General features: G+C 42.5%; 1 protein-coding gene across 1 annotated transcript in view; it reads left to right on the top strand.

Annotated features, from left to right (window-relative positions):
• The window catches only part of htra3b (HtrA serine peptidase 3b), a gene marked incomplete at its 5' end in the record, with an annotated part of 8,450 nt that extends 3,188 nt beyond the window's left edge, over positions 1 to 5,262 (top strand). The window contains 6 exon segments of the mRNA XM_024262382.1: positions 1,720 to 1,914; positions 1,988 to 2,020; positions 2,477 to 2,591; positions 2,666 to 2,723; positions 4,339 to 4,434; positions 4,509 to 5,262. Coding sequence (XP_024118150.1) covers positions 1,720 to 1,914; positions 1,988 to 2,020; positions 2,477 to 2,591; positions 2,666 to 2,723; positions 4,339 to 4,434; positions 4,509 to 4,677 — 666 coding nt within the window.
• Between the last annotated feature and the right edge of the window lie 7,884 nt (positions 5,263 to 13,146).

The raw sequence follows: 13,146 nt of genomic DNA, 5'->3' as shown, positions 1-13,146 counted from the left end.
CCTTTTTGCAACCCAGTGGTACTTCCTATATGGAACACGGAAGGAGGGGGGCTTGCTTCGTCCAGTTATTTTATATACAGTCTATGGTCATGACCCAGAGTTGATAATGCAGAGTAAGTCTGAGCCTGGACCAAGCTGATACATCAGAACCCTTCTGTGGAGAAGAGCCCAGTTCTGGTTTTGACGTAGTTTTCTGCATCAGATTTTCAAAGCTCTGGACCGGGATCAGGGGGGTGTGGGTGAAAACAGTTCTGGTTCATGTCACACCGCCGGAGTGTTAAACATGTGTTTCCAGTCATCCTCCCTTCGTTTTGCCCTCCTGACCTTAATTCCAATCACCCGGCCTCCTCGGCTCTCTGAGGATTCTGGGCTGCGTCGCCATGACCACCAGCTTTTGTTTGGGTCATGTTTTTAAGGACGCATGTTAAATCATTTCTATTGTTGCCCAGGGATGCAACAATTCAGTCAAGCCACAATTTGATTCGATTCAGTTTTAAAGTCTTGATTTTTATTTTTCTGATTTTTTTTTTCAATATAACAAATTAAAGGCATTTTAAGGCCAAGTATGTTTTCTTTTTGTCTCTTACATCAACCAGTCAGAAAGGAATCAATACAAATAAACAACTTTACATAATACTGAAATGATCACAAATCCTTTCATACTCTGTTCATGTTGTGCTGCACCCGCCCCTCAGCGCAAATGACTGTTCACATGCAGCTTGCCGAGGAAAAAAGACAGAGGGCTAAAGAGAGTTAATAGATAATGGCTAAAAGGAACAGAAGGGAAAAAGTCACGAAGCTGCCACGCCACCCATGACTGTTGTTGAGGTAGATTGGTCAAAGTTGCAGTAAAGTTGCATGAAAATGAGTGAGAATCAAATCTTACCTTTGCTTAAATTCGTGTTAATAGTTGCGATCGCAACATCGCAAAACCCTGGAGGGTACATAATCACACAGGTGCGTACACACTTTACAGGTGCGCAGTCACTCACAGGTATGCACACTCACAGGCGTGCAAACACACAGGTGCGTACACACTTTACAGGCACGCAGTCACAGGCACACACACACCCAGGCGCGCAAAACGCACACCCAGGTGCGCAACCACACAGGTGCCTACACACTTTACAGGCGCGCAGTCACTCACAGGCCCGCACACACTCCCAGGCGCACAATCACACAGGTGCGTACACACTTTTACAGGTGCACACGCAAACTCACAGGTACGCACACACAGGCACACTCACAGGCCCGCACACACACTCCCAGGCGCACAATCACACAGGTGCCTACACACTTTACAAGCATGCAGTCACAGGCACACACACACCCAGGCGCGCAAAACGCACACCCAGGTGCGCAACCACACAGGTGCGTACACACTTTTACAGGCGCACACGCAAACTCACAGGCCTGCACACACACTCCCAGGCGCACAATCACACAGGTGCGTATACACTTTACATGTCCGCACGCAAACACAGGCATACAGATGTGTACGAAATTCACAAGAGCGAAACACTCACAGGCACGTACATAATCACACAGGTGCGTACTCACTCACGGGCGCGCACACACAGGTGCGAACATGCACACTCAGGCCCGCTCATCCTTATTGTTAAGTCCTTATTGCTGTTACACTAACAGTTGTTGATCATTATGGAGCTCCATGCAGGTTGTTGCATGAACCCGTCTCTGTTCTCTCCTGCTTGCTCCTAGATCAAGCTGCAGGTTCTGTTCCTGGGCCAGAGTGCAGACTTGAGGCCCGGTGAGTTCGTGGTCGCCATTGGCAGCCCATTTGCCCTACAGAACACGGTCACCACGGGCATCGTCAGCTCCGCTCAGAGGGACGGGAAGGAGCTGGGTCTCAGAGACTCGGACATGGACTACATCCAGACGGACGCCATCATCAACGTGAGGAGCTGCTGAAATCAAAAGTTAAAGCCAGTTTTTCCGGTTGTTATTTTGCGTTTTCTGTGTGTGACAGTATGGAAACTCCGGGGGACCTCTCGTCAATCTGGTGAGTTTCCCGTCTTTAAGTTTAATTTTGCCGTCTTGAGGTTGGACCTCAGATAAGAGTCTGCCGACTCCACAGCTGCGAGGAAAAAGTCGCTTACCCTCGTTATTGAGGTCAGCAGGCATTAAACGCCGTTTCTATAATTAGTACTGGTGGAATACAGTCGTATCCCAGTCTCAGAGCGTGAGAAGGACTTGGCATCGCATTTGCTGGAATGACGGAGCAGTTTGTAGAAACAGACTTTTTTTGTAATTTCTAAGCAAACACTGTAGTTTGACGAAATATGATGAAAGACTGTTTATTGTGGCTTCATCAGACAAACATGAACTGATATTTGTGGCCCGAATCCCAAGCAAGCCCCGGTCTCTGTTGCTTCATCTTCATGACAGCTCATGTGACGCCTCTCCTGTGTGAGTGTGGATGTTGGGTTTTCGCCAGTCCCAACTCTGAATGTTTCAGGACGGGGAGGTGATTGGGATCAACACCCTGAAGGTCGCAGCGGGAATCTCCTTTGCCATTCCCTCTGACCGGATCACCCGCTTCCTCAACGACTCTCTCGACAAACACAGTAAGGGTGAGTCCGGCGGCGCCGCCTGCGACCAAAACTGGAGATTCCCCAATAACACCAACCGTCTTGACTTTTTTTAGATTTGAGACCAATAAAGAAGCGTTTTATTGGAATCCGGATGCTGACCATCACTCCAGCGTGAGTATAGCACCTCTAAAAACCTTTAGAGTAACTAGGAAGATCCTCAAAGGTCCTATTGGAACTTTTGCTCCTTTTGTTATACATTTTCTTCTCAGTTTGCACTTGGGACTATTTTCGGAGGAATGTAATTTAACTTCGACTGACCTGTGAGTCAGACAGGCTTAAAAAAGCCATTTCTCTAATGAGGCCCTGTATAGGAGCTGGCCTACAAAAAGAAAACACTTTCCAAAGCTCCATGTTGCTGAAACCACTTGAAAAGACTTCACTTACAGCTGCTGGCAAGAAATTTCCATATAAATTTGCCAGGACTTTTATGTTCTGAAGGGGCACGCTGATGCTAATGGAAAATGTTTGTCCTTAATTTGAGTCAAATTTTTAAAATAAAAGTCTAGTTGATCCTTTTATCTTTGTAGAAACTGAGTATGAAGGACAGAATAGTTAAGAAGGATCCAGTTAAAAACGGGAACTAAAACTATCTAGATGAAAAGACACTAAAAAAAATAAAATAAAAGTATTTTTTGTGAATTTTTCTGAGTATGATGGCCTTATCAGGGTTATACAATAATTATCTCAGTTTAAAATATAAAAATATGTCGTGTGAAATGTGGATATCTTAATCTTAAAGTCAGATTAATTCCAAATATAAACAAAGCAGATATATAAACGCTGCCAGTGATCTGAGGTCGACGGCTAGTGAGCGTGGGAGGAAATTTCCAAGATCCATAAAAACATCAAGCACTAGTTCCCAACTGACTGTTTTCTGAGTGGGCAGCAACCCCTAAAGTGGAGGAATGGCTAAAGGAGATCCCTGGAAAGACCTCAGTCATCTCAGTCCAGAAAAGTGCAAGTGCCAAGAACAAGACCGAGCTGAACTCCTTCAGGCAGGCGCACATAAATGTCGTCATCACTTTCTGCCAATCAGCGGCTCCACCCCAACCGCCCTGTTCCATTTTTCTGTGGTCCTACAACAGATGGGGGGACCTCAAGAGGTACAGGTCGTAAATGTTTAATGGGTTCATTTTACGATGAAAATGATCAAAATACCAGATTGAACCGGACTGTTCAGTGGAATCAAGGCTTTAGTGTTCCCTCTAATGACTTTTGTTGGTTATGTGTCACTGCTCTATAAGGATGCTTAAAAGGTTTCTAGACTGACTCTAGTCTCAGCCCAGATTTGAAAAATGCAAAAAAAAAAAAAAAGGTGGCGGGCTGAGCAGAGATTGGATCTGTTAATGACAGTAACGGTGAGGTTAGCTTGAGGTAACGTAGCGTCTTCAATACGGAGAGTGGTACCGAGCAAAGTTATGCCTCCACAGAACTTGGAACACAGGATTTTTCTCCTCCACTTTCTCCAGAAGCAGACGTTCATGGTCCAGACCAAAGGCGACCTGTGTCTCAGTGGTAAAATGACATCATGAGATAAAAAATTCTAATGCATAAAGCTAACAATCTGAGTGAAATGTTCATTCCAAGTCCCATCATCAGGATGAAGTTCTCTGAAATCAATGCCAATTGCACCAAACCTCTGTTCGCATAATTTAATTTGCTTTAATGTAAATGCAGCTGACCGGTGTTGTGTATGTTTGTGTATGCACTTTTCGTTGTGTTTCAGGCTGATTGAAGAGCTGAAGCAGCAGAACTCAGACTTCCCCAACGTGACCTCTGGGATTTATGTGCACGAGGTCGTTCCTCACTCTCCTGCTCAGAAGTACGGTCATTCTTCAGTGTTGTAGTTAGTGTGGTGTAACGATGAACCTCTGAGCATGGAGTTTCTCTTTTCAGAGGGGGCATCAAAGACGGCGACATCATCGTGAAGCTGAACGGGAAACCTCTGACGTCCACATCCGGCCTGCAGGCGGCGCTGCAGGAGGAGACGGCTCTGCTGCTAGAGATCAGGAGGGACAACGACGACCTGCTCTTTAACATAGAACCAGACGTCATCATGCAGTAGACTCTGGAGGTCCGGCTCTCGTGCTGAGCTGGACTGAAGGCACGGTTTTATGGAGGGAGAGGTCAGATGGCTGAAATCTGCAGCCTGACGCTGATGGACCTCAATGTTACGACGGAGCAGAAGGAAACCATGGATGACGTGATGCAAGGAGGGGAAGGATTATTGCTGATGAGCTGACGCACCTGCAGAACTGCATCAACACAAACCACTTTAGTGCATTTAGATACTTGAAGCATTTTCACTAATGAAGCATTCTTCAGCTTGTACACAAATGGACAGATACCTCAGAGTCAGTGCAGGCTGGTAATTCCCCTCTGTTGAACACAAAACAGACGTGATGCAGTCCAAGCTCAAATGTAGAATGGATGAAGGATGTTCATTTAGCAGATTTTTTTTTAAACAACTGTAAATATATTTTTACAAAAAGCTGAAGTCCAAATGTTATTAATTTCAGTGTAAAGCTATTTTGGTCCAAACACACAAGTCTTCTTAGAGTTGATCTGTCAGAAAATTGGGAGTTTGATCTTCCAGCCAGAATTCCGCTGACTTTTAAGTGAATTAAAGGGAAGATTTTTCAAAAACCCATTCTACAGTCTATTTAATATGTGTGTAACATTATCCACTATATTAGAGATGGACAAGATGGCAAGAACAATGAATGAGTAATGCAAATTTTTGATTTTAAGTCAGTTACTCTAAAAAGACTAACACATTAGAGCATGGGTCTCAAACTGGGGGCCCACATTACCCCAAGTTGAAAATGCCTTAATATGAAAGTTCAATGTCTACTAAGCAATATCTTCTGCACATCTACTCTTCTTTGATGATAGCTTTGTATTTGCTTTTTGATGTTTCAGCTTTATGCTTAAAAAACTTTGAATTTGCTTTGTCGTTGGATCTGGTCGTCAAATCCTTACAACAGTTGCTACCATCATTAGGTCCTGTCGTTTCACAGGACATGCAGAAGATATTGCTTAGTAGTACATAGACATGAACAAATGTTCAAGAAACTTGTTGAGTAGACATAGACAATGGAGCATAAAGACATTGACAATAGACCAAAGACATACAATGGACAAAAGAAACGATGGACCAAAGACAGACAGTGGACCAATAGACCAAAGACATAAACGATGGACCAAAGACAGACAGTGGACCAATAGACCAAAGACATAAACAATGGACCAAAGACAGACAGTGGACCAATAGACCAAAGACATAAACGATGGACCAAAGACAGACAGTGGACCAATAGACCAAAACCATAGACGATGGACCAAAGCCATAAAAAGTGGATGTGAAAAAAAACTATTTTTGGCACAAATGGAACCCCATTTGGCCCAGCCTTAGCCAGACTTCCTTCAGTGGCCCCAAGGCAAATGGAGTCCGAGAACCCTGCATTAGAGCATTTTTTACCCAAAAATGTATTGATTGTTTGTTTGCTGTGATGGGCCTGGTTTCATTTGGGGACACAGATTCCTCTTCCTGTCTGCTTTGAGACTGGTTCCTGGACTCAAGAACAGTACTGTTGTGCTGCAAATGCACGACAAAGAATGTTCTGATGTCAAAATCTTGTTCCATTTGTCCCTTATCCCAGCCTCACATTGCATCAGCTCCAGTGCAGCAACCGGAGCGGTCGAGCTACAGCAGATGACTCATATTGGCTATGGATGACTGTTTTCTAATTTAGGTCGTTAATAGTCCCAACTTAAAGTGCTTCAGCGTCCGGCCAAAATTTGAAGCCAATGAAACAGATTCAGAGCTGGAGAGGCCATGATAGACTAGAGTGAGTGCTTCTCGCACTTTTCAGGTTACATGAAAACTCTGGCGGCTGTACAGGAGCTTTAGTGGATGCAGTTTGAGCCCAGGATAAGATTACAGCAAATGTTCTCAACAGTTGAAAACAAAGGTCTGTAGTCTTGGTGAAATTCTGCTGAAAATGTGGATTAAAACTTGGAGATATACTTTAAAATCTCTTTTTTTTTACAACAAAATACATTTTCAAAAAAAATGTTTCTTGGTAACCCAGTTAAACTATTATACGTCTTGTTTGAGGCTGACAGAAGTAGTTAAGACCATTACCAGATTAGTAGCCAAAAGATTGGTGGAGGACACCGAAATCTTACCCTTTGATTATGAGCACAGTGCAGGATGATTGGTGTGCCAAGAGTGAGCCCTTAAGAAAAACAAATGCTACAGAAAACCCAACAAGTCCTACAACCATACCAAACAAATGGCACCGCCTGTATTTTGTGCAGCAGTTTAGGGCACACAACCTTTAAGACAAAGCTTTTGCAGGGATTTCAACAAGTGATTCTAGCTGAAACAGAATACAGAGTTTGGAAATGCTGCTAAATCATCAACCCCACAGTGAGGAGTTACATGCTTGAAACAACTTAATACAACACAAATGCCTGAACGAGAGGAGCCCAGACAAGATCAGGAGGGAAAACCCTCCAAAGTATTTGGGATCTGGTTATCAAACAAAAATGACCCCTTCAAGAAAGACTCAACAAAAGGGCTTTAATCTGAGGAGAAAGATAGTCTTGGTAAACAGAGGCTTCAGGTGTTCAGCTCTCTCACTAGATGAAACGCACTCAACATTTTCATGAGATATGGTTGAAACATTCAAAAATACAAACTAAGACCAGAAATACCAAAATAGACCTCGGCAGGAGTGATTCTAAAGATTTATGAGTTCAGGACAACTTCCAGCAAAATGTAACATGAAAAGAACAGCAGAGACACAGCCTAATGTTTATGTATCTAAAGCTTGGGCACCCCAAGTAAAATGTTATCATTGTGCGTAAAGAACCTCAAGGAAGGATTGAAAAATCCTCTAAAACAGAGGTGTCAAACTCAATCGCACGGTGGGCCAAAATCCACAATGCACCTTAGGTCAATAAAACACATTTATTGAACACTACAACTACATTTTTAAACTTTTGGACTAACTTTTCAACATGATTATGATCTAGATATATAGCATTACCTGTGATAATGCTAGTGTGAATCCTGTAAGCTGAATTTGGCTGCTGAAGATTCTAAAATTGATAGCTAAAACCGCTGAAGCTAATAGCTAGCTAAAATATTAGCTACATGCCAAATAAGCCGAAAAAAAAAAACTTAAGGTAGCCAAAACAACTAGCATGTAGCTGTAAAAATAGCAAAACTTTGAAATGGTCAAAAAACTGAAAAAAAGCCTAAATTTGCCCAAAAAAGCCAACATGTAAATATTAGTCTAAATCCAAAACAGCCTAAAATACTAAATATAAATAATAGAAATCAAAACAATGTGTTTGCTATTACTCTATAGTGGAGTTGTAATAACAATAACTGCGTTATGTAAGGTTTTCTATGTTTCTTATCTGGCTTTTTGTTCTGCTACAAACATTTAGGTTTTTTTCAGTCGTCTTGAGGCAGCTTTTTACTTCACTGCCAGCAGGTGGCAGTCATAGCTTGCTTATTGAATTAGACCACAGTTTCCAAAACTGAACATTCAAAAAAACAACTCTTTCAGCAACATTCAGAATAAAATGGAAGTTTTAAGATCTTCATCCTTAAATCAATATCAGCTTCAAAAACAAGTATGTGAATGGGATATTCTTTTCTAAAGGGACGATAGTTAATTCTGATATTAGAACTTCTACTTTTTCTCATTTTGTTTGGCTTTCATATGTATGATGTGTCTTATTGCTTCATATCTTGTCGTCTTTTGTGGTTTGTGTGATGTTAATCATCCACAGTAGATTTGAGAGTCCAGTTTTCAGTTCATCTTTGTTATTTCATTTGTCAAAAAAGTATTTCACAATTTTCCTGGCCATTTTTTGTCGTTTTTAAAAAAAACGTTCAATGCTGTATAGAGCTTATATGTAGTCAAAAACATACATTTCTGTTGACTTCAAGAGCCCAAAACATTTTATAATCACAGTCCCATTCATCTATTCCAGGGATCTGCAACCTGTAACACCTAAAGAGCCATTCAGTACCATTTTTTACAAACCAAATCCCACTTTCAGAAAATACACTTTATTTAAGCGTATATGCCCATTAAGCAATTTATTTATAGAATGTAAGATACAAATATGTATCTATACAGCATCTTTGTTTGTTTATAACCAAACTCGCCATTTCTTCTTCTACTACTATTTCTATCATTTTATACGGTTCTGCGCATGGCTCATGGAAACTTTTGTTACAATGGGATAAAGTTGTTCAGGGCCATGTGCACAGTTCAATTCTAATCCGATTGAGGACATTTTACACATGTAAACGTAGCTACTGACTATGAAAATTGTTTTTTTTTCCGATTCGTAGAGTGGTCTGAGATGAAGGATACTTTCTTATTTCACTGATGGACTGTGAATTTTGTCAACATTTTCACTCGACACAGAAACTCGTGTTCGATGTGTTTTTATTACCACAATGTTACAGTTTATATAAAAGACGTGAGAGAAGTCATTTTCTGTCAAAACTAATCTCAAAACTTGTACTAAAAGTCAAGTTGAACCTTGTGTAAGGTGAGACAAACTTTTACTTAAAAACTTCCTCTGTAAAAAAGCAGTGGAGGAGGAAACTCGACAACTTCCTCTCTTCAAATGTTTGACACTACTTGCATTTGTTAATCAACCTCCCCGGCTTCATACAGTTAGTTCAATAAGGAGAGAACTCAGAACTGCGTAGAAAATTTTTAATTGTGATGAATTAACAGCTGCAGAATAAGTCTTTTGGCGATTGGGCTCTGGCTGTAGAAATCTGCTTGATATGATGATCTTGACCAGTGAAGAGATCCCCCCACGCGGGATTCGGGAAGAAACGGAGCCACAGGACACTTGGAACCAGAGCCCAGACGCTGATGGTGGTACACAGGGCAGCGCCAGTCAGCCGGGGGGCAGAAGGGGAGGAGGTGGGCCGGCGCAATGTCTGCAATGCGGAAAAACAAAACGTCACTGAATTTAAAGGTAGACATTAGATTGTGATTGGTCGTGAAGTGAGTGAGTACTTCGCTATTGGCTACCGTGATTACCAATTGATGACGTGAGAGTAGTGATGAAACGCCCTGCACACCTGGGAGAGTAGATCTTCCTTATTGAAATTGCGCCAAAGCTTCACTTATACAGGTTCTCCACATGTCACTGGTAAAACGTTGAGCGGTACATCTTACAGCAGAGCATCATTCACCCCCGGGATCCTCACATCCTCAGTTAGAATTTTAGTCATGAACTGGTACATCCTGATGACATGAACGTATCCAGGAGTCAAGTTTCTTTACCGGTGTGAGAAAGTTAGAAGAAACAGATCTGACTGAGGTGGTCAACCTGACATCCATAGCATTCTGTATGAAGTTCGTTCATCTACTCACCAGCAAAGTGGAGCTTTTGAGGGAACCAGAGATCCCTCATCCATTTCATTCAGTGCTTTCTGCCGAAACTCCAATGGATCAGTAGAAGAGCTGCTGGCTCTCTCTAGAGTTTTCCCCAGTCTTTTCCAGGATGCGTAGAAGAACGACTCCTTCTGAAGGTGAACGGTCAGGATATCCAGGGAAAGGGACGAGCAGACTAGGGACCCTGGCTTCCGAACTTTGGGAAGGTTCAAACACCTCACCAGAGAGGACCTGGGAAGTTAATTTCTTGGGATGGTTCAGGGACCGTTCCAAAAAGGTCCTGGGACAGGACAGAACCATCCTGGCTGGATAAGATCCCCTCGAAAAGCATAGCCTGACTCTTCAGTCATGGGACACTTCAATGGAAGTCACCCGCATCAGTGTCTGAGATTTTCTTTTTCTGACGTTGTTCAGAGAAAAGAACAACTGACCCATTAAAATGCACTTACTCAGTGTAACATTTTACTTTGCAGTCGACAATTTACACAGGTTTGTCACAAAACTGTGGATTTCCAGTTGAACAGACTTCTCAGTCACAGATTAGTGCCTTCTTGTGGTGATCAAAAAATGAGTATTTAGACAAGGTGATGGAGCATAACCAGCTGCAGAAGCCGATGAACTGGGAGAGTGCATCAGAGATTTACTGAAAGTTAAAAGAAATGGCTCAGCTTTAAATGTATTAAAGTTCATCTAAAATACTCACAGAAAATGAGAACACTTAATTATTTGTCAACTAAAGAATAGATCCTCATTCTCTTGCCATCCAGGGTTTTAATTTTTAAAGTGTAATTCTTTCAAATTTGTATGTTCAGAACAAGGACAAATATATTTGGAATTAAAAAAAGAAAAAAAATATCATTTATAACTCAAAACTGCAGTATCCTTCCATTTTAATTCAAAAACAGCCAAATCCTGGAGAGTTTTTGATCCCAAAGTCCATTTGGGATTTGCACACTTTTGTCAAAATACCATGTGGAATGTACATGCATACTCCAGGTTCAATATTTAAATTTTCTAACAGAGGTGGGTTAGCTGAACATTTGGAAATCAGCTCTATATGACCTCAGCCACGTGCCATCGGCCTGGTGTCATTGGAAAACTCATCACTTGCTTGGTTAAGTGCATGCTCCTGAATCTCCGTCGGCAATTTCCTCCTCAACATCCTTCAGGACATGAAGAGACTTGTCCACAAAACTCAGGAAGTTGTTTTTCTTAGAAGAGAACACCACAAAATGGGCAAAACATCTCCAGTTGTTAATCTGCTGACTGGATTGAATATGCGACTGAACTGCTACCTGTTTATGCCGTCTTCTTCCCACCCAACTCTGCAGAATCACTTCCGGGTCATCTCTTTGGTCAAACTTGGGTTTTGGGTAAATTTCTTATTGTTTTGCACTTCCCGGCCACTGTACTTTATATACCTAAAATGAAATCAAATAAATTAAAAATATTCGTAACCAACTCCTTTGGTTTAAAATGCTGCTTAAAATGTCGGACTTCTGTCCTCCGAGCCAGTAAACCCTGTGGAAGGAGATCTTCTGTTCTTCCTCCTTGGAAGCTTCAGTTGGACCTCCATGAAGGACTTCACCGTGGCCTCCAGGTTTTCTCCAACCTCCTCTGGAATCCCGAGTTGAGCAGGTTGTTGCTCATGCTCCTCACCTGAAGATCAAGGAGGGTTTCCTTGATGGATCGGTTCTCCTCAGAGACGAGCGCTGTCACTGCTCAGGCTCTTCACCGTCTGAGGTCCTGGTTCTCCAATGCCAATTCCCACACCTGCTGCTGGCTGAACTCCAGAGATTCTCGCAGTTCTTGGAATTCTTTATGGAGGATCTCCAGCAGATTAAGTCGGCCATCAAGGCTGGAGAGCTTATCAGTGGAATCTAGAGTGTTGCTGATTCTGCTGCATAGAGAGGAAGCAGCTCTGGGAGAATCTTTGGTACGACCGCATCTGGAGGAATAAGTGGAGGTGCTCAACTTCCCTATAACTGAAGTTTTATTGTAGCCTTCAATGTATATCTCCAAGCTGTTACTTCCGGGTACAAAGAGTTAACAACAATAACCAAAGAAGAAAGAGTGAGTGAGATTAGAGTAGAACTGTGCTCATGGGACCTGAAAAAAATTATCTGATTGGAACAAACATTTACATACACCCTATGTTTAATCAGAATGAGTCATTTTGACATGCGCAGAGCTGTCAAACATACCAGAAACACACGCTGTCTGGAGCGCAGAGCAGCCTTTCCACATTCAAAAAGCCGCCTCCACCGGCTGACCCATTAAAACTGCTTGTAGACACTGCTCTCCCGAGAGACATGGTTCTCCCGTGTCCCGAAGCTCGCTCAGTCACAGAAGCTGGACGGACAACGGTTCATTGTAACATCAAAGGGCATGACATCACGTGTTTATCACGTGTTTGTCTGTAGCCATGGTGACGATGTAAACGCAGAGACAAATACCGGGACTTCCCCCAGCTGCCAAGCCGTTACCATGGCTACAGAGACAAACACGTGATGTCACACACTGTGGTGAACTATGGTGTGATGTCACAGTGATGTCATGCTCTTTGATCTAAAGTTTATAAATAGGACCCAGATTCAGTTTGTCTCAGTGCCCGTTTGGTTCACACCAGAGAGCATACGTTCTGTTCCCCAGCTACTAGAAGCCTTGCATTCCCGTCAAGTACCTTCGACCTACACTGAGGAACTCGCAGATTTTTTTTCTCGCTACAAAAATCTGCATCTTTTATCCAGAACATTTTAAAGATTTTCACATTTACCTTGAAAATCATCATTTAAAATGTTCTTCCGTCGTTTTGGACATTCTGGGGTTGAGGAGAGCTTCCTCGCTCAGAATCTCTCCAAACTTGAGAAGAGAGTCCAGCAAAATTCCTCGCTGACCAGCCAGTTGCAAACCCTCGCCGCTGAGCTGGAAGGCAAGAAAAACCTGAGAGGAACCTGCGCTGAACTCTCCAAGGCAAATAAATCAGCCACTAAACTGTCCAAGAAGCTGGAAAAAGACCTGCAACGCATCAACAAAAAACTCCAGGAGCAAAAACCCCTGGAGGAGCGTTGTAGGAAACAGCAGCT

The sequence above is a fragment of the Oryzias melastigma genome, unplaced genomic scaffold (genome assembly GCF_002922805.2).
Source record: "Oryzias melastigma strain HK-1 unplaced genomic scaffold, ASM292280v2 sc00231, whole genome shotgun sequence".
NCBI classification, from domain to species: Eukaryota; Metazoa; Chordata; class Actinopteri; order Beloniformes; family Adrianichthyidae; genus Oryzias; species Oryzias melastigma.
This window is presented reverse-complemented; position numbering and strand designations above follow the sequence as displayed.